At 22.2% G+C, this 25,492-nt stretch overlaps 5 protein-coding genes across 5 annotated transcripts; 4 read left to right on the top strand and 1 right to left on the bottom strand.

The window, feature by feature from the left end:
- Positions 1-2,885: 2,885 nt before the first annotated feature.
- Positions 2,886-4,725, top strand: SRAE_1000298600 (G protein-coupled receptor, rhodopsin-like family and GPCR, rhodopsin-like, 7TM domain-containing protein; the record flags this gene model as incomplete). Its single annotated transcript, XM_024650125.1, has 5 exons — positions 2,886-2,954; positions 3,013-3,282; positions 3,341-3,790; positions 4,017-4,412; positions 4,471-4,725. The coding sequence occupies 5 exons, from the start codon at positions 2,886-2,888 to the stop codon at positions 4,723-4,725; spliced, it is 1,440 nt and encodes a 479-aa protein (XP_024503934.1).
- A 3,915-nt stretch (positions 4,726-8,640) lies between these two features.
- On the bottom strand, positions 8,641-10,091 carry SRAE_1000298500 (Fumarate hydratase, mitochondrial; the record flags this gene model as incomplete). Its single annotated transcript, XM_024650124.1, has 2 exons — positions 8,641-9,952; positions 10,003-10,091. 2 exons carry the CDS (start codon positions 10,089-10,091, stop codon positions 8,641-8,643), a joined length of 1,401 nt encoding a protein of 466 aa, XP_024503933.1.
- Positions 10,092-10,846: 755 nt separating this feature from the next.
- Positions 10,847-13,549, top strand: SRAE_1000298400 (JmjC domain-containing protein; the record flags this gene model as incomplete). The annotated part of the gene is made up of 2 exons (XM_024650123.1): positions 10,847-11,030; positions 11,076-13,549. 2 exons carry the CDS (start codon positions 10,847-10,849, stop codon positions 13,547-13,549), a joined length of 2,658 nt encoding a protein of 885 aa, XP_024503932.1.
- A 1,283-nt stretch (positions 13,550-14,832) lies between these two features.
- SRAE_1000298300 (Chitobiosyldiphosphodolichol beta-mannosyltransferase) lies at positions 14,833-16,680 on the top strand (the record flags this gene model as incomplete). The annotated part of the gene is made up of 3 exons (XM_024650122.1): positions 14,833-15,183; positions 15,540-16,457; positions 16,510-16,680. 3 exons carry the CDS (start codon positions 14,833-14,835, stop codon positions 16,678-16,680), a joined length of 1,440 nt encoding a protein of 479 aa, XP_024503931.1.
- Positions 16,681-20,361: 3,681 nt separating this feature from the next.
- SRAE_1000298200 (Zinc finger, C2H2 domain and Zinc finger C2H2-type/integrase DNA-binding domain-containing protein) lies at positions 20,362-20,981 on the top strand (the record flags this gene model as incomplete). Its single annotated transcript, XM_024650121.1, has 2 exons — positions 20,362-20,779; positions 20,851-20,981. 2 exons carry the CDS (start codon positions 20,362-20,364, stop codon positions 20,979-20,981), a joined length of 549 nt encoding a protein of 182 aa, XP_024503930.1.
- Positions 20,982-25,492: the final 4,511 nt, after the last annotated feature.

Below are 25,492 nucleotides of genomic sequence, written 5' to 3'. Positions count from 1 at the left end.
GTTTGATTTTAATAATCTTTATTTTTAAAATAAAAACCTGCAATATAAATATGTATTTAGTTAAAGAAAAATATAAAAAGAATTTTAATTAACATGTTATTTGTTTCTTTCCCCGAATTTTTAATCTTTTAGCTTAACAGCTTCTTACAAATAATACAGTTATATGTATATATATATATATTATTTTTTTTTAATTTTTTTTTTTACTTTAAAAATATATAAACAAAAGTTATTTGAAGTGATAATAATAGTTAAAAAAAATTAATTTTTATTATTTATATAGTATTAAGTTTTAATTTTATAATTATATGATACATAATATAAAAAAAAAGCCTTACTTTTTTGTTTATACTTTAAAATATTATTTTAGTTAATATATACAAAAACTATTCAAAAGTTTTAATTATGCTAAATCTTAGTGTAATTAAATTTTATCGGGATTAGGCTTACTTATGTAAAATATCAAAAGAATATTTTTCTTATATATTACAATTTTCACAAATTTATGTTAATAAATTATAGGAATAACATAGCATTTCTTACCTTCTTTCTTTAAAAATGATTCTTACAAAAAAGAAAGAAGATAACAAAGTATATTTTTACATGACTAATATGTACATATAATTAGGAATTTTTTTTTTATTTCTTCAAACATAAAAGTCTACCAAATGAAAGTTATGATATCACTCATAACAACGCATAATAATTAAAATATTTCTATTCAAATATAATTTAGAGGTATGTAACCAATGGAGATATTTAAACATATCTAATGTTTTTGGTTTTTTTTTTATTTTTGTAAAAATTTATAAAAAAAAAATTAAAGCTTTTTTCTTTTATTTATTAATGATCTAAAAAAAAATATAATTTTTATTTAAAGTATTATAATGGATCTTTGAATTAAAATTAATTTTTATATTTATATAATATTTATTTTTTTTTTATATATATTTATGATTATTATTTATTTATTTTGTTTGTTACTATTTATAATACTTTTAATTAAACAATTCATTAATATGTTTACTGTTAATTTTTATATTCAATAACAAATGTTTGTATTTCTTAACAAATAAGTTGAAAAAATTTTATTATATTACTTTTAAATTTTAATAATCCTGCCCTTTATATATATATTTTATTCTCATTAAACAATATAAAAATTTAATTTAATTTTTATGTACCTGTACTTTTCTTTTTTTGACTTTTATTTATTATAATATTGTTTTTATCTTTTTTTTTTTCATATAAAACAAAATTTCTAATAAAAATTAATAATTTACAATTTTTAAAATTCATTTTTATCAACATTTACATTATATTTTTATTTGCAAAATAATGGAAAAAAAAAATTTTTCTACAAAAAGAAAGTATAAATTATATGTTGATTAATTGTATATTCATGGTATAAGTCAAATATTAACTTGTCATTTTAATAAATTATTTAACAGATGTCTATCTAAAAACATGATAAAATTTCATCTGTTATTGAATTTAAATCATTTCTTCATAACATCAATTTTGTTGCTTACATACTTATAAGGTAGAGTGAAAAATTATTTGTTTTAATTTTTTTTTATATAAACATAAAAATAATACTTCACTTCCTTCTATTTAAATTGTTGTTTTTTTTTTAACTTTTTTTTTTTATAAGTATAGTTAAATTTTAGAAGTTTTGTATTTATATTAAAAAAATCATACTGACTGATACTTCCTGTAACTATTTGTGTTGTATATTTAGTGAATATTTAGTGAGAGTTGAATAATTTCTTCCTTGTCTGGATATATTATTAAGATAGATAATAAAGAAAAAGAAATTTTCTATAATTTTTAAAAAGGAAGATGCTTTTTTTTAAGTTAAAAAAAAATGTTTCATAATATTCCGTTTGACATTAATTTATAAAACTATTATAGTATACCATAAGATAAATGTAAACTAATTTTAATTTTTAAATCTTTTTTACTAATAAAATGTTTTAATATATAACTTATTTAATAATTTTTATTAAATAAACTAAAAATATTATTTTTTTTTAAGTTTATGGTAAAAATTATATTTTATTTTAAATAATAATGCCCTTATCATATACTTTATATATAAGCTGTTTATAATAATCTAATACATTACTTTCTTTGTTGATATATTTTTATAAAATAATACATTTTTTTATTTCATTTTTAAAAACTTTTCTTTTGTTACTCATATAAATATAAAAGTATAAAAGTTTTATAATTGTTTAAAATATAATAATTCACTTTTAAGTGTTTTTTTATAAAACTAATTTAAAGAAATTTTATTGTTATTAATTTGAACTGTAATATACCAATTGCACTTTTTTTTTATTTATTAACACGCTATTATGATAATTAAAAACAATATAATTTATTGAATTTTAATTATTTTTATATAAATTTTATTTCATAATTGCAAGTTTTATTTGTTTTAAGTAGCAATTCATGGATATAATAAAACAAAAAATGTATTAAGCTTTACTTAATGTTTTTTTTTAAATTATTTATAATTAAAATAAACAATATTTCTTAATACAGCCCTTTGTCTACTTAAACATTAGTTTATCATTTTATAATTATTAATAAACAAATAACTTTATTTTTATTCCGTCAAAAAAAAATTATCTCACAGGTTTTTTTATTAATAATTTTTTTTTCTAGAAAAAATTGTGTTATAATATAAGTTTTCATTTATTTCCATATTAAGTGCCTTTTAACATCATTATTTTTTTTTGTCTTGAAGGTACATATAGAAATAACTATATATATTTACTTATATTTCTATATTATTATAATATATTAATTGAAAAATAAATTATTAGTTATAAATTATATATTTTTGCAAAAAGAAAACATTTTTTTTTGATAATAAAATGGCAGATTATTTTACTGATGAAAATATACGAAATATTCTTAATGATTCTTCACCATTTCAAAAAGAGGTAATATTTAATTACTTATATAACATCAAATATTTTAATATTTCTTGTTTTTTTTTAGTCATTGTTAACAGCATTAATGCAAAAAGAAGAAATTTTTGAGGTTCTTCCACCACCAAATCATGAAGATTCCCATGTCCTGACTATGGCAATTTGTTATATGCTTCTTTTTCTTATTGGTATTTGTGGTAATGTTGCTGTTATGACAACAATATATCATGTTGTTAGATCACAAAAAACAACTATTGATAATACTTTAATTTATGTTATTGTATTGTCATGTGTTGATTTTGGTGTATGCATGTCACTTCCATTTACTGTAATTGATCAGGTAATAAATAATACCTTTTTTTTAAAATTATAATATATTTCAATTTTTAAACTTTAAGATTTTGGGTTTTTGGATGTTTGGTTCTGTATTATGTAAATTACATGCTGTATTAGAAAATTTTGGTAAAATTTTATCATCTTTAATATTAACAGCAATGTCATTTGACCGTTATGCTGGTGTATGCCATCCTCATAGAAAATATTTAAGATCGAAAAAATTAGCAATAAGTATATTGGTTGGATTAGCAATATATGCTTTAGTCACTTTATGTCCATTATTATTAAATTTTTCAGCACGTGAATTAATATTATTTGAAAAAGAAACAGCACCATACAAAATAACAAGAATGAGAATTGAAAAATGTACAATGAGTAATATGAGTTCATTTAGTTTTTCAACTTTTACAATTTATCAATGTGTATTATGTTATATAATTCCATTAATATTAGTTGTTTATTTTTATACGAGACTTCTTACAAGACTTCGTCATCATGCCAGACAATTTAAGGTTAGTTGTAATAAGATTTATTCAAAATATAACATTACAATTAGTATACTTATTCATAATTTTCAATATCATAATTTACTTTATTTAAAAAAAAAATTTAAATATAGTTAAAAGATTAATGATGTTTTTTATTATTATAATATATAAAGTTTATACTTTCATAACAAATTATAATTTACAATAAACATTGAAAAATTTTAACATTATATAATAATATTAATTATAGTCTTCACAAATTCCACTTCTTCGCATTTCTGTTTATACAATGATGGTTTCTCTCTTTTATTTCCTGTGTTGGACACCATTTTGGATTGCAACAACATTAGCTGTTTATCTTGAATATGTAGAAGAAGGTCAGGGCTCAAGTGCAGTTCCACATTTTTTTGTTTATGCAATGTATTTTATACATGCACTTCCATTTACCAATTCAGCTGTCAACTGGATTCTGTATGGAGCATTAAATAGTCAATTACAATTAAAGCAAAGATCAAGTGGTAATTTTAGAAGTGAAATTACTAATAATTGTTTGCAATCATTTAATAATACAATTAATCAATCAGGTGTAAATAAAAGTAATGCAGTTGTCTCAAATAATGATACTTCCATTAATAATAACTCAAAGGTATTTATTACAATTTAAAAAAAAAATATATATATATAATTATTAATATTATTTATAGATAACATATAAATTTAGTGCACCATTATCATCAGGAAAAGAGTCCATTTGTAATTCCAAATCATCAGCAACTGAAATGACAACACTTCTTCCAAATGGTTTACATAAACAATCATTACCAGTAACCAATAAACCATTTAAAAAAGTATCTTCAGAAACTTTTATATTACAACCAAAAGAAGATGAAGATGATAAATCAAAAGATAATATAATACTTATTGGGTATGATTGTGATTCTGAAGGAACCTATTTATAACATTATTTCATTAATTGTTATAATTTATAATTTTTTTTCTTCCCAATTACTATAATGATCTTTAAATGTGATAAATGTTTATTTATAATAAAAAAAATCATGTACATAAAAAATAGTTTTATTGAATACATAATTATAGAATTTTTTTTTTACAATTGAAACCAATATCAATGCATCAACTAACAATCTTTGTAAATTTTTTAAGAATTATACTCACAAATATTTGAATAAGTATTACCAATGTTAATAAATATTACGATTAAAAACTTTTTGTTAATCATTTTGTAAATTGTTACTTTATAAAGTATACTTTATCTTTAAAAAGGAATATTTTGTATATATATAATAGATAAAATGTGTATTTTAAAAAGAATATATAGTTTTATTTTATCGATATAATTTTTTTTATATAAAAATTGAGGTTAAAACATTTATGTAATAAATTTCATACACCTCAGAATTATATTATAAGCCTTTTCCTTTATAAAACATTAAAATAATTTTAAACTAAAAATTTCTTTAACATAAAATTAATTTTGGTTTTAATTTCAATTTTAATGTTGTAAAAAAAAATTTTTTTTTGCAACAGGAACATGAAAATATACTCATTCGATAGCCCTTTCAAAATGATTAATTTTGCATATAATCATGAATATGGTAGGATCAACCGTTAAGAAGTTACAGCCATCTAAAGTTTTGGGCGAAAATGGGGAATATTTTTTTGTAAAAATACGACTTCTGTGATGTAATTAAAAATAGTAAAATTAGTTTAATGATTCTAGATCAGTTTTTTACGGGAAGTTCATTAAAGCTAATCTTATTTTCATAGGACTTTCTGTTCTTGAGATATGATCAAAAAATGTCGTTAAAAAAAGTTTCAAGAATGTGCTCATAACTTGGTCAAAAAAGCTCCTATGAACTTGAAACTAGATGCGCTGGTCTTCATTTGACTTTCAAAATATAGTGTACGTTGAAAAGTTTCTTTGATTTCTAACAGTTTATGAAATATGACATTTGGTATTTTTGCGCGCTTAACTCTTTTTCATCATTTTTTTATATCTCAAGAATAGTTGTAGATATAAAAAAGTTTTAAACGTAGACCCTATTTAAAAAACGTTCAGAAACCGATTGCAAAAAGTTCCATGTTAATATCTTTATTTTGAAGCGAGATATAGAAAAAGGCGGAAATTTTTTCTAAATATTCATTGTTCTCGACCTTTTAATATATCGGCTTAAACTTATCAGATTATCATGAAATTAGTTTCATTTGAATTCTCTTAAAATAGTGGTATAGATTACAACATTACATCTACAATATTTCTAATTTTTTACTGAAGTTCAGAAATTATTCAAAAACATTCGAGAGTTCTGCTATTGTTCTTAATACTAATGCTATAGAAAGAACTTTTTTTTTGAATTTAGAAACAGCACTATACTCATTCGATAGCCCTTTTAAAAAGATTAATTTTGCATATAATCATGAATATGGTAGGATCAACCGTTAAGAAGTTACAGCCATCTAAAGTTTGGGGCGAAAGTGGGGAATATTTTTTGTAAAAATACGACTTCTGTGATGTAATTGAAAATATTAAAATTAGTTTAATGATTCTAGATCAGTTTTTTACGGGAAATTCATTAAAGCTAATCTTATCTTCATAGGACCTTCTGTTCTTGAGATATGATCAAAAAATACCATTAAAAAAAGTTTCAAGAATGTGCTCATAACTTGGTCAAAAAAGCTCCTATGAACATGGAACTAGATGCGCTGGTCTTCATATGACTTTTTAGATATAGTGTACGTTGAAAAGTTTCTTTGATTTCTAACAGTTTATGAAATATGACATTTGGTATTTTTGCGCGCTTAACTCTTTGTCATCATTTTTTTATATCTCAAGAATAGTTGTAGATATAAAAAAGTTTTAAACGTAGACCCTATTTAAAAAACGTTCAGAAACCGATTGCAAAAAGTTCCATGTTAATATCTTTATTTTGAAGCGAGATATAGAAAAAGGCGGAAATTTTTTCTAAATATTCATTGTTCTCGACTTTTTAATATATCGGCTTATACTTATCAGATTATCATGAAATTAGTTTCATTTGAATTCTCTTAAAATAGTGGTATAGATTACAACATTACATCTACAATATTTCTAATTTTTTACTGAAGTTCGGAAATTATTCAAAAACATTCGAGAATTCTGCTATTGTTCTTAATACTAATGCTACAGAAAGAACTTTTTTTTTGAATTTTGAAACGCCACTATACTCATTCGATAGCCCTTTCAAAAAGATTAATTTTGCATATAATCATGAATATGGTAGGATGGACCATTAAGAAGTTACAGCCATCTAAAGTTTGGGGCGAAAGTGGGGAATATTTTTTGTAAAAATATGACTTCTGTGATGTAATTGAAAATATTAAAATTAATTTAACGATTCTAGATCAGTTTTTTACGGGAAATTCATTAAAGCTAATCTTATCTTCATAGGACCTTCTGTTCTTGAGATATGATCAAAAAATACCGTTAAAAAAAGTTTCAAGAATGTGCTCATAACTTGGTCAAAAAAGCTCCTATGAACATGAAACTAGATGCGCTGGTCTTCATATGACTTTTTAGATATAGTGTACGTTGAAAAGTTTCTTTGATTTCTAACAGTTTATGAAATATGACATTTGGTATTTTTGCGCGCTTAACTCTTTGTCATCATTTTTTTTATTTGAGGTTCATTTAATGTTGGAAAAACATTTTTAAAGTAGGCCCTATAAGAAAAATCATTAGAAGTCTACTCATAAAAGTTTCTTACTTTTATTTTTATTATGAAGCATGATAAAACTAATGGTAGAAAATTTTCTGAAATATTTAAGTGTTTTTGACTGTTTAATAACTTGTCCAAAACTTATCACATGACAAAGAAGTAGGGAACCATACATTTATTTTTAAGGATGATTATAGATCGGAAAACTTTTTATCACTTTTTATCAATTTAAGTTAAACAAATTGAAAATAAAAGTGCACAATTTATTATATATTAATTTGTATAATATTCTGTAAATTACTTTAAAAAACGGAATTGACATGATATATAGGAAAATTTTTCAAGTTGTTTATCTCTTTTTATTGTAATTGATTTTTTCGAATCAATTGAATGCATTTCAACACCAGATTATGATAAACTTTTTTGTTGAGAAATGGGCAACTTTTTATTGATGTAGGCAGTTTTGAATTTATATTCTTAACTTTTGAGATTTCAAAGCAGACGTTATTTAAAAAGTTTTTTTGGATTGAAATTTAAAAAAAGAATGTTTACTTGAATTTTAAATAAAAATCTCAATGTTTTCTTTTTAATAAATTTTTTAACTTTTTATTTTACCACTTTTTCATTAAAGATTTTTTAACCATGTACAAGAAATTATTTCAATTTAATTTTTAAGTCTTTGTAAATTTGATATTTTCATTATTAAACTTTAAAAGCTTTATTTTTTTTAATTCTTTGATTAAGATATTTTACACAATAAAATTTTTTTTATTACTCTTTTATTTTTTCTTTCGTCATTCATATTTCTAATTTTATATGCGTAGTATTTTTCATGTTTTTCAAATTCAAATTTCCGTGTTTTTTTAAATGAAAATATCAGATGAGATTTTTTTGAAAATAGAATTTAATGGGATGTTCTTTGAGATATTTACTTTTTATTCTTGTTTTTAAAATATTAATATTTTATTATTAATAAATTTATTAACTTCTGGGAAAAATGCTTTAGGTTGTTGAAAATTTGTATAAAACTTTGAATTTAAGAAAAAAATTCCTTCAAAACTAATTGTAGTCGTCAGGAGATAAGATAAAATAATACTCATAATTTTATACAATTTACTTAGACAAAAATATCTCTATAATAATTGAATAATATCTAAATTATTTTGGTGCAAGCATATCCTCTGGTCTAACCCATTTGTCAAATTGTTCTTCAGTAAGAATTCCAAGTTTAACAGCTTCCTCCTTAAGTGTAGTGCCATTCTTGTGAGCTGTTTTAGCTATTTTAGCAGCATTGTCATAACCAATGTGTGGATTGAGAGCTGTGACAAGCATAAGGGATTCATTAAGAATTTTTTTTATGTTAGCTTCGTTTGCTTTAATGCCATCAACACAGTTCTTTGAGAATGAAACACAACCATCAGCTATAAGACGAATAGATTGAAGAACATTTTTAACAATCATTGGTTTAAATACATTTAATTCAAAATGTCCATTTGATCCTCCAACAGTTACAGCAACTTGATTACCAAAAACTTGAGCTGCAATCATTGTAAGTGATTCACATTGAGTTGGATTAACTTTTCCTGGCATAATAGAACTACCAGGTTCATTTTCTGGAAGAGAAAGTTCTCCTAATCCACAACGTGGTCCAGAACCTAGGAAACGAATGTCATTAGCAATTTTCATTAAAGATGTAGCTATAACATTAAGAGCACCATGAACTTCAACCATTGTATCATGTGCTGCAAGAGCTTCAAACTTATTTGGAGCAGTAACAAATGGAAGTCCAGTAAGACTCTTAACAGTCTCAGCAACTTTCTCAGCAAATCCTATTCTAGTGTTAAGTCCTGTTCCAACAGCTGTACCTCCAGCAGCTAATTGATATAAATGTGGAAGTGTTGATTGAATACGTACAATACCATTTTCAATTTGTGTAACATAAGCAGAAAATTCTTGCCCAAGAGTAAGTGGTACAGCATCTTGTGTATGAGTACGTCCAATCTTAATAATCTTCTCAAATTCTTTAGCTTTAGCAGCAAGGGAATGTCTTAAAGTATTTAATGATGGTAAAAGACGATTGTTAATTTCAAGAGCTACAGCAATATGCATAGCAGTTGGAAAAGTATCATTAGAAGATTGTGATTTATTAACATGGTCATTTGGATGAACTGGTGTTTTAGAACCAAGTTGTCCTCCAAGAAGTTCTATAGCTCTATTAGAAATGACTTCATTAACATTCATGTTAGATTGTGTTCCAGAACCAGTTTGCCAAACAACAAGAGGAAAGTGGTCGTCAAGTTTTCCAGCAATAACTTCATCAGCAGCTTTAACAATAGCATCACTGACTTGTTTATCTAAACCATATTGTGTATTAACAATAGCAGCAGCCTTTTTAAGATATCCAAAAGCATGTACAACTGGAAGTGGCATTCTTTCTTCAGGACCACCAATTTTAAAATTCATAATCGATCTATAAAAAAACAACATATATAAAAAAATTATGTTATAGTGGCAACATACCTAGCAGTTTGAGCTCCATAATACTTATCTGATGGAACTTTAAGTTCACCAAAAGTATCTTTTTCAACACGAAATGAATCAGAAGACATTGTACGTAGGAAATTAATATTATTTCTTTGGAACGTTGAAATAATATTTTTAGAAAGCATAACCTAAAACTTTTGTTTATATATAGTCAAAAATAGAATAAAAATATGAATAGAGAACACGAGGTAGGGAAGCATTTTACTTAAAATAACATTGACGACATGATGGGCAGAGAAATATTCACTCGTTGTAATTCATATATTTCTGCCGTCTTCAATCCTTTAAATATATAAAAGTGTATTCTTTTCAGTCGTGAGCCTTATCTAGATACGTGATTTTTAAAAAATAAAATTTATCCAAGTGTCATTGGTTAAATAATTTATATACGTTGTGACAATTGATGATACAAGAAAATTATATGTATAAATATAATAGAGAGAAAACGAGTGATAGTAATAAAAAAAAATTTTTTTTTTATGTTAATAAAATTTTATATTAATAACATTTAGTAGTAAGTGCAAAGGCCTATGTACTTGATTTAAAAAAAATAACATCTCTGGACAACAAAAAAAAAGTATTACTAAAATCAAGATTTTCAAGAACGAATAAGTGCCATTATAAGTAAGAATAAATTAACTATTAATATCCTGTCAAGAATGTTTGTTTATACTTATACTTATTAATTTTGGTATTTTGTGTATCGCTTCTTTAAATTTCTCCTTATCTAATTTATAAGAATAGTATTATTATAATTTGATTATTAAAATTTTATGTCAATTTTTTTACTAAAATATTTTTAACTTTTATTTCCTAAAAAATGCCTAGGAAAAGAAAATCAGATGTTCAAAGGGTTGTAAAAGAATCTCCAGTAAATGTACCTCCTGCTATTGAAAAAGAAGACGGAACTTTATATATAGAAGGATTCAAATATAATATTAGTAAAATTTTAAATGATAGTTGTTATGAAAGAAATGATCTCTATAAAGTAGTAAAGGCTAAAGGTAATTTATTATTTTATTTTCATAAATATTTATAATTGATTTTAGAACTTAACCTATCTTATTTTCGTCTAAATGGAGCTTCAACGCCAATACTTGTTGATGGAACTCCTCAAGAATTGGGAATGTTAATGCCAAATAAAAATTTTTTAACAATTGACAAAATTGTATCAATTTGTGGTAAATCTTTAGAAATAGATGTAATTAAAGTTGGCAAATTTGAAACCATTAAAATGTCATTAGAAGAATTTGGAAAATGTTTTTTAAAACCACCTGAAGAAAGAGAAGTATTGTTAAATTCACTATCTCTGGAATTTTCATATAGTAAATTATCTAAACATGTTAGAGCACCTGCTTTTGTTAAAGATATGGATTGGGTTATTAGGTATTGGCCAGATATACTAAAATTAAATCAACTTAAGTACATTGATGAAAAAGGAATATCTTTAAAAAGAGCTCCAAATGTACATAATTATTGTTTAATATCAATGAAACATTCTTATACTGATTTCCATATGGACTTTGGTGGAACATCCGTATGGTATCATATTTTAACAGGAAAAAAAGTATTTTGGCTGATACCTCCTACAAAAGAAAATATTAAACTTCATGAAGAATTTATGAAAGGTTGTAAAAGTGCAAAAGAATTTTTAGGTGAAACCGTAAAAGATTGTTTTCGTATTAATTTGTATGCTGGGCAAACATTTCTCATTCCATCTGGTTTCATACACGCTGTGTATACAGCTGAGGACAGTATAGTCTTTGGTGGTAATTATCTACATAGTTTATCTATTCCACTACAGTTAGATGTAAATAGATCTGAAACTAGGAGTAGAGTTGGTGAAGTTTATAAATATCCATTTTTTAATGAATTACTTTGGTATACAGTTGCTGGTTTTGTTGAAGAATCTACAGGACTTGTATTTGTAAATCCAACTCTTAAAAAAAGAAGAAAACAATCTGAGTATGATGAAGATTTTTTTAAAACAACACAAAAAAAATTTGTAAAAGATAATAAAAATTTAACAACTTGTATTAAATTCCTTCTAAGGGATGAAGATGTTATGAAAAAAATTTTTAATGGTCAATATTTTGTTGTGTCAGAAGAATGTAGAAGATTTGACGAGGTACGTAGCGGTAAAACTGATAACGATTCATTTGATGACGATGAAATGTTTGAACAAATACTCAAAAAAGATATTATTGATACATGGTCTGAATATGAAATTAAAGGATTTATTGAATTACATAAATATTTGTTAAAACCTTCAGATAAATGTAAAAAAATACATGAACCTGTACCGGCAGGAATAACACGACCAATATCATTGTTAAAAGCATTTTTTAAGGTTATTAATTGTGCGAAAGTTTTAAAGAGTATGTCAGAAGAGGAATTATCATCTACCGATATTGTTAATAAAAATGTTGAAGAGTCATCTTCTGAAGTATTAGATAAAAGTGAGAAATTGGAAACACCATTGCACGATGAAGAAGAATTACCTGAAACTCAGGAAGAGACAAAAGAAGAAGTGGATATTGATGAAAATATTTCAGTTAATGAACCTGAAGCAGAAATAGATAAAAAGGAAGATGACAATGAAGTTGCTGATGAAGAAGGAAATGAACAAAATGAAATTGATTTGAAATGTAATGAAGAAGTTATGAATTATGAGGTAATTGAGGAAACAAAAGAAGAGATATTATTAATAAAAGACGAAAACATTGAGTCACAAATAACAGAAGATTGCGAAGAAAAATCTCCAGTTGATGAGTCAGCTTCAGTATGCAACAATACAAATGAAATATCAGAAAAAGAGTCAATTATAGAAGATACAGATACAAATCAAGAATTAGATAGTCAAATTAAAATAGAAAAAGAAGATTGTTTAGTAGATGAAATAGTTAAGATTGAGAATACTGATAACAATACAATTTCTGATAATGTTGATCCAAACACTAGTAATATTTCAACTGAAAATAAAGTATCTAACACTGAAGAAACTTCATCATTAGACGAGACTAAAGGGCATGATGAAAGTTCAGATATTCATAAAACTGAAGAAAATATATATAAACCTGAGGATAATGTTTTAAAATTAGGTGGTGAATCAAGTAGCTCAATGTATAGAAGAAGAGTGTCAGATCAACGTAAAAAAGTAATTCCAACTGCTTCCAAAACATTGAAAGAAAAAGTTGAATGGCAAGGATTTTCTGGAGTTAAATGTTCAACAAAAATTCCACGTAACCCACCTTCAGAAAGTTGCAGTGTACCAGAAAAGAAAATTAAACTTGAAAGTGATACTTATATTACTGATTCATCTGGACTTGTTAATACTCCAATATTAAATCATTCTGGTTTTCTGCTTGAACCAAAGTCTAAATGCAAAGAAATTCACAAAGTAGACTATCCAAAATCTTGTACGAAAACGACTGCTGATATTGTTAATAAGATGAATGAAATACACAAAATTTTTGAAGCAAATGTGGATCATAAATCCTATATATATATAGAAGAAAAATGAGTTTTGAAAAATTATTTTCGTTAATTAATGTTTAATAAATTTTTATATCATAGAAAATGCTCTGATTATAATAAGTGTAATCATTTCTTGCAAAAATATTTTATTTATACAGAAGTTACAGCATAAAGTGCAAAAAAGGAAAACATTAGCATCTACTGCAATCTGGTGTTTCGACTGGTTTAAAGTTAAATTTAACCCAAGGACAAAGAAATGTTAAAGGAACTTTTTTTAATATCAATGTTTCGTAAATAATAATTATTTAATAAAATTTAAACTTTTTAAAGTTAAGCTTAAAATTTTCCAAATTTTAAATGGTATATTTTTTTTAATAAAAGCTTATCAATGAAATAAAAGAATCATTTTTTTTTATTAAATTTTTCACTAAACACCGATGGAAATTTTTCCAATAGGAACTATTATATTGATAATATAAACTAACATATTTACATTGATATCAATTTCCTCTTGGCCAAATTTTATTTATAAAATTTCAAAAAAAAATAAAGAATGATATACATTGTACTTTTATTGTATAAATTTATCATTTTATAATAATAAAAATAGTGATTATTTTAAATCAGGCAAATTATGATAAAATTTTAAATGCATATAAAAGATAATACCAAGTTCAGGTCTAGAATTATTGGATATTAAAAAGCTTTGAATATAATTCTTTTTCTAATCATATCAAGCGTTTCACATGTTATTATATAGTGATAGATAATTAAAACTTAGGATAAAAATAAATTTCTTAAAATATATCTATAAATATAAATTAGTGATAGCCGTAATAACAGCAGTAATAACAATTATAAAAAAAGTATATAAATTATTTTAAGTTTATTTTTTTAATTTATTAAATAAAATTTTAAAAATACAAATGTTTTTCGTACTGAATTTTATGTAATTCGACAGATATTTATTGTTAAATTAATAGTTAATAGCTAATCCATTAGATTCTACAAGTAAGTGCACATGAAGCATGAGCTTGTAATTTTTTTAATCATATTTAATTTATATGCATATCCATATTGTATTATAGATTATTTTATATTATAACATTTTTTTTTGTTAAAGAAATAAGATCAAATAATATATTTATTTTTACTTGTAATTAATAATCAACTTTGATTTTGATAAAATTATTATCTTATGCTTGATGACAAGGCATTTTTTTAAATATTATATTTCACCAAGGATATTTCTTTTTAGGACATTGGTTTTTTTGTATTATTATTTTATTTTTGTTTACAAGTTTATTTTGAAGTATTATTGTTATATAAATGGTTGAGGAAGCAACTATTGTAGTTCTTGGAGACATAGGTCATTCTCCTAGAATGTGTTATCATGCATTATCTTTAGCTGATCATGGTGTTAATGTTCAAATAGTAAGTTATTTAAATTCAAAACCACCATTAAGAATAGCTGAACATGATAAAATTGAATTTGTAAAGATTCCTCCACCACCAGATTTTATTACAACAAAAGTTCCTTCTTTATTGTCACTTATATTTAAATTTATGTGGACAGGTATTGTACTTCTATTTACATTAATTTTTTATACATCTTTATGGACAACATTTATTTTAATACAAAATCCACCAGGATTACCAGTAATGGCAGTATGTTATTTGGTATGTTTAGAAAAAAAAAAAAATTTTTTTAAATATCCCTCATATAAATTACCTTAATTTGTTAAAGTACATTCATTAATATAAATTCAATTCATATTCATTGAAAGAGAGAAAGAGATAAAATCAAAGTGGAACACAACCGCATTTGACACATGTACTTCAATGTATATATCTGGAGTAAATGTTATGTTACTCTACTAAAACCCCCCAAATAAGTATACATGAAAATGATTAAATTTTTAATACAAATATATTAACATATATATTTTATTTAAATTTACAAACTAAAAATATAAATAATAGAAAGTTAATGAAATATTAAAAAAAAAATGAGATATATAAATAATATTATTTAGGTAGCTAAACTTAAAGGAGCTTATTTTATAATTGATTGGCATAATTATACATGGAGTATCTTAGATAATAAATATTCATATAATAATAAGAATATTAAAAAAGAATCTATTAATAATGAAAATAAAAATATAAAAGAAACAAAAAGTTGTAATAGATGTATATTAAAATTGATAAAAGGAACAATGTGGTATGAAGGATTTTTTGGTAGGAGAGCTCATTTTAATTTATGTGTATCAAAAGCAATGAAAAAAGATTTAATGGATAGATGGAATGTGGATGCTGAGGTATTATATGATAAAGCGCCAAGTTGGAATTTTAAAAGATTAATGTCAAATGAAAGATGTAAATTTTTGAATGATTTATCATATAAAAATGATTTTAAATTATTTCTTGATTCTAATGGTAAAAGTAAATTTATTGAAGGAAATGACGATAATTTAGTTATGAGAAATGATAGGCCTGTTCTTTTAGTTTCTTCTACCAGTTGGACGGAAGATGAAGATTTTTCAATTTTATTAAATGCTTTACATATATATGATAATGATAATAATAATCTTCCAAATATTATTTGTGTAATAACAGGTAAAGGACCAATGAAAGAATATTATTTAAAAGAGATAGAAAAAATAAATTTAAAAAAAGTTTTATTTATAACACCATGGCTTGAAGCATCAGATTATCCTAAATTACTAGGTTGTGCTGATATTGGTGTGTCACTTCATACATCAACATCAGGAATAGATTTACCAATGAAAGTTGTTGACATGTTTGGATGTAAAACACCAGTGTTGGCTAAAAATTTCAATGCAATTACAGAATTAGTTAAAGATGGCTACAATGGATATCTTTTCAATAATTATGATGAATTGAAACAAAGATTAACTTTACTTTTAACCGGTTTTCCAACGTCATCAACCGTTAGTTTTGATTTATTTATATTTTTAATTTTAATTTATTTGTTTTTTATAGGGGTTAAATGAATTACATTTCAATCTATTAAATGAAAATAGTTTAACTTGGGAAAATAATTGGAATACACTTTTTTGGCCAATTATTGAAGGGATTTCAAAAAGAAGATTTGACAAAGAAGTTGAAGAAATGGGGTTAGATAAGGAGAGTGATAATAAAAAGGATAAATAATAATAATAATGGTACTTTGCTAATTTTTTTTAAAATAATTATTTTATTTAAAATAAATTTATTTTTTTTTTCAATTATTCATTTTTATTCTAATACGCTTTTGTGATATACTTTTCAAATTTTCTTTTCAATTACCTTTTTATAAAAGTAATATAAAAGAATAAATAAAAATAAATATCTTATTGGTTTATTAAATATATCTACACCTTTTCTTTTTAAATATGGATAACCCAATAATTTTTGAATGAACTGTAAAAAGTCATTAAGAGAGATATATAAAAGTAAAATAATCATACCTTAAAATGAAAGACTCTATTATTTAAAGCGTAATTATTCCCTTTCAATTTTTGCTAATTTTGATGACCCTCCATTTATTATTCATCTTACCCTCATTTTTATCCGTATTATAAATAATATAATATAATATTCTGTTGATGGATGGAAAAATTTTTATTTATCCTTTATATGATTTTAACTTCTTTTTGGTGATATGGAAAACTTAAAGGAGACATCTTATTATTTAAGAGATAGAAAAAGATAAATCTACCAAGTGATCTGAATCATTGAATAGGAAGTGTCACTTTTATTATTTATAAATGCTAGTCTCCAGCCGACTACACCTCGCTTCAGGCAGCCCTATTATGGGGTGCGCTCTACTTAGCCAGCGGTCAAAAGTAGGCCATGTTGTTAAGTAACAAGTATTGAATGACCATCTTAGTCGCTGATCAGTAGCAAAGATGCCCCTGTTTGCCATACTATTTGGTTGGATCGTCTTTAATCATCTTTCATTATGGATATATACATAATATATAATGTATATATTTTTATATTTTACTCTTTTGTAAAAGGATATATCATCTAGATTAAGATATATGTTTATACATCCATAAAATGTAGCCGTTGGTGGATGGTACATGAAGAAGTGTAAAAATGAAAAAGAAAAGAAAATTTCCCATTGAATATTCAAGGCGTTTGTCTCTCTTTTTCTCTCTAATTTCACTCTCAGTCTCCCGATTTAGGCTATTTCATTTATATATCTGGGTTTATTTACGTCAACCATACACTTTTACTTTTGCTATGATTAGTGATTTATAATCATTTTTGTAGTACACTATCTTTATCTATGACATAATTTATTTATATATTTTTAATAATAATTATATTTATATATATATAAATATATAAATTTTTATACTATGCCATTCTATTTTCTTAATAAGCAATAATATTTTTAATAGTAAAATCATAATAACATTGTATCTTTATTTTAACATTAAAAAAGTTTAAATTTTATATAATTATATTAGCTAAATTGTAATATAATTATCTTTTTCATCTATCTTGTCTATCATATAGACATTTTAAATGAAAAAAAACATATCTTCCCATGATTATTTTATTTTTTAAAATATATTAGATATTATAAATATGTGATAACAGACCAAAAATTTATTGTTTCATCTTTATACTTTTTGATGTTAATTGACCGCTAATATTATCTCTTTTACTATTTTTTTTTCCTTTATTAAATCATATTCATTTTTTTTTCCTATTCATGTATGACTCTATTTTTGATTCACTATATGATGTTCATATTCAAATAATAATTATTTAAGACTGATTTTATTATTTTTTTTTAACATTTTTTTTTTTTACTTCTCTGATAACGATGAAAAATATACATGTAATAGTATTACTTAAAAGTTTTCTAATGGAACTAAACACAAGTTAAAAAGTAAACTTTTGACCAACACTATATGAAGATTAATCATAAATACATTGTGATAGGACCATATTTTGATTTTTTCTTATCAAAACAATACAATAGTAATGTTAGAATAGTTTTTTAAATGCTATTTCATTCTTTATTTAAAATAAATTTCATATTTATATTCTTTATAAAAGTTAAAATTTTAAGCTACAAATATCATTCAAATATCGTATAATATTTTAAGATTAAAACTACATAAAAATACAACATAGATGTATAATATTTTTACATTTATATATTTAATTTTTATATATTTTAATTCAAGAAGAGTCCTTTTTTTTTATTGTTTATAATTGGTAATTTTATTCATATATTTAAATTTATTTTATTCATCTAAAATTGTACTAAATAGCATATTATCAATTTAAAAATGACTTTATTAAATAATTAATTTTTTTTAAAGTAATATAAATTTTTAATTTGAATACTTATTATTTTTTAATTATCATATCGTTATTATTTTTTTAAACTATTATCCATTTTATAATATATTATTTAATCATAATAATAATAAAGATACAATATATTTATATCCAATAAATTTAAGCTTATTTAATTAAAATTTTTTTTTGTCATACAATTATTATATGTATTATAATTTGATATAAATTTATATAACTAAAAAAAAAATGTGTATCATTATATTAAGATATTTTTTTTTTTTAAATTTATTTAAGATTATTAATTATTTTAGGTTAATATATTAATATTTCTGACATCATGTCATTTACCTTTTGTTTCTTCTATACTTTCACTTAAAATAAAATACTATTATCATAGGTGTATATTATATATAAATATATATATGTCCATTCGGTAGATAATTTTTTTAAAGAATCCCAAGATGAAGGTCAACCTCCTACCAAGATATATAAAAATAATTAAATAGTCGTGAATATATAATTGTATGAATGTCTATTTATCTTTATTAAAATTATTATATTCTTAACTTTCTTAAAAATATATATATATTTCTTTATTTTCGGCACTCTTTTATTTTATTAAAATAATTTGTTGATATCTTTTTTAATATAACTAGTTAAAAAATATATATTATATATTATATATAAATAATGTTGATAGATTTATAGGTAAAAAGGTGAAATCATAAATTTTACATGCTTTGTGTTCTGCCTTGTTATCCCCTTCCTAACCCCATTTCTATTGATAAACGTTAAAGTGCATTTGCGCAGTAGTCTTTTAAAGCATTCTTTATGTATTACTATAAGATAAAATAATCTAAAAATTTCTATTCATTTAGTTTATCTTCTTTTTTTTTTAAATAATTTCTGATTTTTTTATATATATATAATAATTTCTTTTAATGAAGCATTCATCATATTATTATTAGTATATTTAAAGAATAATAAAAATGTAAAAATATTAGATAAAAATAATTTTATAAGGGAATTAATATAAAATAAGATGTCAATTTGACATGATTAAAAAAAAATATATTCTATATTAAAGTATTACTTTTTATCTTTTATATTATTAATATATACATGAGGCTGAAAATAACTTTAAAAAAGAATGTAGCATTGTTAAAGTAATAGTTTTTGAGTAATATAACTTATCAAGATGACCGGTAAAAGTTTAGAATAAGATAAAAATGGACAATAAAATTTTAGTTTTAATTATTATATTTTTATAGATGAATTTGTGTCTGTCTCCTGTAAAATAAATTTGAATAATATAATATTTTAATATATTCACTTATACAATAAGGAGATAGGTGATAATGTAAATAGAAAATTATATTTTTTATTATTTCACCTTTTTTTTTCTTTTATTTCTTTTTTTTTATCTTTATCGTATTATATTATTACCTAAACATTTTTATTAATACGTGTATATAATATATATTTATATATAATAATAATATTAATTTATATAATCATTTTAAAGTTATGGATTTTATTATGAATCAGGAAAATCTTAGTACCAGTCTTTCGAAAATACTTGAAAATGCAAAATGTGATAAGTCACCTAGTTTATCATCTGACTCTGCAGTTAATTCACCTTCTAATGATCAAGATCATGATATGGAATATAATGATGATAATTTAATAAGAAAAAATATCTCACCATCAAGTTCATTCTCATCAACAACAAATAATAATAATAAACGTTGCTATATGGAAGATCATGATCAATCTGATGATGGTATTGATATAGATCGAGTATCACCACCAAATAAACAAATTAATATTTCTGAGTCATTTAATGAAAATGACGAATTAAAAAATAAAAATGAAAATAATACTAATAAAAGTATTACAAATAATTTTGGCTATCGAAGTGAACTTAAAAGACCAGACTTAAAAGGTATATTTAAATATAAAATTTTATTTAAAATAAACTTATAATATAAATAATAATAATAAATTTTTTTTTAGGATCTTTTCGTTGTACAATATGCTCAAAAATTTTTTGCCACAGTTCTTCATTATCAAGACATAGAATGCAAGCACATTTCAAAAGTTATACATGTACATTATGTCATAAAGAAATTTCAAGTAAGTTTTAAAATATAATTAAAATGATATAATTAAAAATTTATATATTTAATAATATAAATATAATTTTGTTTAAATTTTATAATTTTATTTACTTATAAAAATATTTAAAAAAAGTTATTATATTTGGAATCTTTTGTTATTAATAATTATTATTTTTTATAATTTTTGATATAGAATGTAAATATAAATTATTAATGGCAATATTATATTAAACTTGTTTCAGTATTTTATGCTAATAGAAATTACCTTTTAGTTTATATGTTTTTTGAAAATTTAATTTATATATATATCTATCACTTTTTTTTGTTTATTTTTTTAAACAAATTAATATTATTGTGATTTAAAATTAAGATTTTATTTATATTTGTTGATATGAAAAATCATTTTAACATTCTTTGACATATTCTCTTACTAAAAATAACATTCTTTTGATACTATAATCATTTATCCATATGAATTGATTATAATAAAAAGTTGTATTACATATTCTAGCAGCTCATCATATCCTTTAGAAGCCCTGTAGTAATCTTAACTGTATATATGGTGGTTGACACTACCAGACACTAGATGCCTTAGGATAAGGATATTATATATATGTCTAGTAGTACAATCAACAATACATTTAGGATTACTAATCATTGTTATCTTCAATCTATCCAAATTTGTTGAATATATCATAGATATATAATATGAACATTCTATATATGAGATATAAATAATTTGTAAAGATAAATGAAAGTAGATTGTTAAAATATTTATGTTTATTTTAAAAATACAAACTTTCAAATAATTTTAAGGATGTTAAGTTTTTTTTTTTTTAAGTTAAAAAGAAAAAAGGTAATGTTAAAATATTTATTTCAATATCATCTACCATAATTAGAATTATACAGTATCTTTTCTAATTAACAATTAAAATCTGTCTCTCAACCCTCTTTCAATATACTTCTTCTTCATTCTTTTTTTTTTTTTGACATACAAACTGTTCTCTTATCTTTGTTATTATTATTAGCATCTTTTCTTTTTTCTTTCATCAACCTTAATACAAAATGTTATAACATTTCACTATAATCAAAATTAAATTATATATAATATGTATATATATTTATTAGAAATTAAATATATAACATTTTTGTTACAAGTAAACAATCAGGCTAAATTTGAATCAAATTTCAATTAATGGTATAATAAAACATTTTGTTATCAAATTTTAATTCCTTTTTTTTTTCTCCACACTTTAAAAAATATTTATTAAAAAATAAATTTACATTTAAATTTATTTTTTGTATGTATTGTAAAATTTTTGATCAAAAGATAATTTTACTGTTCAAGAATGAATACATATTAAGTGAAAAAAAATGATTTAAAAGTTTTTTTTTTGATTTCCATAAAATGTAGTAAAGTTTTTTACTTGTGATACTTCGTTCACCCGGCACTATTAATACATTAATTGTTATTGATATTTTAGTAATGCTTTTAATATAATAAATAAATATATGCATATTTTAAGCTTATTCTTAATATAATTGTTATAATAATTGAAAAAAATAAAATAAAATAATGAAACTTTAATATTTCCTTTTTTTTACTTTTATATACCTTTATATGTATTGGTTGGTATAAAATATAAGCATACAGCACATGTTTTAACATATTATATACAAGTTATTCATAACAAATTTGGAATAAAAGAAATTTATTACATTATTATAGTTTAACTTAAAATATAAATAAAAGAACTTTATTTAATAAATAAAAAAAAAGCATATTTTTTTTTATTCATTTATATATTAGTTTATAAGGTAAGGGTGAAAATATATAACTTTAGTGGACATTATATCATTAATATATTTTAATAGACATTCACATTATGATACGGTCTAATTGATTAATCTTTTTATGCTTATCATCAAAAGAGTAGTTTAGTTTTTTTTTTAAATAGAAAAATTTTTTGTAATTGTTAGTTGAGTCAGATAAAAAGACTTGGTATTATTAGTTTATACGTATTTTTATGAAGAGATTGTAAGTTTAAAAGAAGATTATGTTTAATGAACTGAAAAAAAGTTTTATTAATATGGTCAGTTCTTGAAATATATCTCTTTTTTTTTCATTGTATCCATTTATTTTTATTTTTTTTTTTACAACTATCATGAATTTTCTTTTGATATAAAGAATAATTATTTATTGTAATGATAATGATAATTATAAATATTTGTTATTATATTATTAAATGTTATTTTATATTTATTCTTTCATTTTTCAATTATGATTAAACATCACCTTTTCTCATTAACTTTTACAATATAATATATCTATTTTTTTCTTCCATTAATATATTCGTTAAAAAGACCACCGGTCAGATAGAGTTAAAATCAACAAACTTGTCTATATTTTTTTTTTATTCTATAAAAATTTATTTAATCATTACAAGTCATACACTTTTTGCCTATTGACACTTCCGTAGAATTTTTATATAAGACCTGTTAAAGATTGTGTCCAATATCTTGTAAGTGTAATTCTTAGCGCAATTCATTAACTTTACTTTATAAATATGAATAATAAGTTGAAAAGAGTTAAATTGACTTAAAGATATTCATTGTAAAGAGATTTCTTAGTTGTGAGGTGATGGTTTACGTAAATATTATACATCAAATGACCAATTTCTTAGACTTTTTTATATTACATTTATCTTGAAATTAAGGAACTTTATAGTCAGATGTCAAGTTTTAGACTTATCTCACAAGAACATACATACACAATCATCATTTTCTTAACTTTCTTTTTCATCGTACAATTGTAACTAGAAAAATATAAAAATAATTTTTTTTTAAGTACTCTTTTATTTTTTCATTTTTGAAATGATTTAACTCGATGATCATATAAATATAAATATTGTATTTGACAATGTTCTAATTGATGGTATATTTATATATCGTTTTATAGCTTCAAAAATAATTTTGCACGTTTTAATGCCTTATTTATTAAATGTACATTTATATAAAGGCTATTATTTTTATTAGCCTTCTAAATTTTTATGTATCTATTATTAAGATTCTCATATACTAATAAATGTATAAATCATTTTTACAATACCATTTTTATCATGTATACACACATTTTATTTTCTTCAATTTACCTACTATTTCATCATTTTTATAATAATCAACATCTTATCTTTTATTCTTTTTTTTTTCCTCATATTCTTATTATTTTATTATTAAATATATATATATATATTTTTTTTTGTAATATTAAAATATAAATTTAATTTTAAAATTTTTCATTACCCTTCAAAAAATATATATATTCTTTTTACAATATGTTTAAATATTTTAATGAAAAATAACATTTAATATCCTGCTCTTTCTATCTGATAATGGCACATAAAATACTTAAAATTATACTATTTAACTCTATTAACATACAAAAATAGTATTATTCGGAACAATATTACCTGTATCTTCAAATATAATCAAGTTTTCATTTTGTCAAAAACTGCCATTCCACATAATTAAAACTTTCCCTTAGGCATAGTTTTATTTGAAAAAAAAAAGAAAAACGTGTCTCGATTATCAAAATCACTAAACAATATCTAACACTACTTCAAAATAAAAGATTTTTGTTTCAAATTGTTTTTAATTATCCTAAACTAACCACTTCAATTGCACTTGTCTTTTTCATATATAGGTTTCTTTATCTACAAAATAAAAAGGCAAACACCATAACTAATAAGTTAATCTAATATACATATGTTGTATATGTGTATAACGAAAGTAAAAAATATTTATTTTTAGTGATGGACATTTTTGACATTACACTCAAGTAATAAACGAAAATGACTATAACAATTAACGATGACTTTTGTCAAAAAATTTACCTTATTTTACCTACAAACTTCCTTTTTTAAAAAATTTTATACACCTTTTCTGTTCTATCAACATAATATAATTCACAACCATATATTATATCTAACGAGACTTACATATATCTTCAATTATCATACATAAAACATGAAACAAACTGCGACATTTCACTTTTCACCCATCGGCAACATAAATTTATCCTTTCATCTTCCCATTAAAAGTTAATTTTCATTAACTAGCCATTGAAATTAAAAAAGCAACAATTGAAAGTTGTTATCGTGTTCTTCTTTTTTTTTTTTTTTTTTAATCAAAAACTATATCAACTATTCAACTCCTTCTTTTCTTTATCTAATAATTTTTGTTACCTAAATTATTTTTAAATTGTCTAATGGCGGATATATTTTTATGAATATTATTTATCATACTTTTATTCAAAAATTAAAAATTTTCTTCTTAATAATATAAAGATAAATCATATTTAGTATCTTTAAATTTTACTTTAAGCTAATAAAAGATACATGATTAATTTTTATTTTTTATTATATTTAAATTAAAAAGAAATTTTTACCTACATTAGAAAGATGAATTACATTTTACTATTATATTATAATTTAAAAAAAAAAAAATTTTTTTTCTAACTTTGATTTTTTTTTATTATT

The sequence above is a fragment of the Strongyloides ratti genome, assembly GCF_001040885.1.
Source record: "Strongyloides ratti genome assembly S_ratti_ED321, chromosome : 1".
Taxonomy (NCBI): domain Eukaryota; kingdom Metazoa; phylum Nematoda; class Chromadorea; order Rhabditida; family Strongyloididae; genus Strongyloides; species Strongyloides ratti.
The sequence above is the reverse complement of the archived record's forward strand: the minus strand, read 5'-3'. Positions and strand labels throughout refer to the sequence as shown.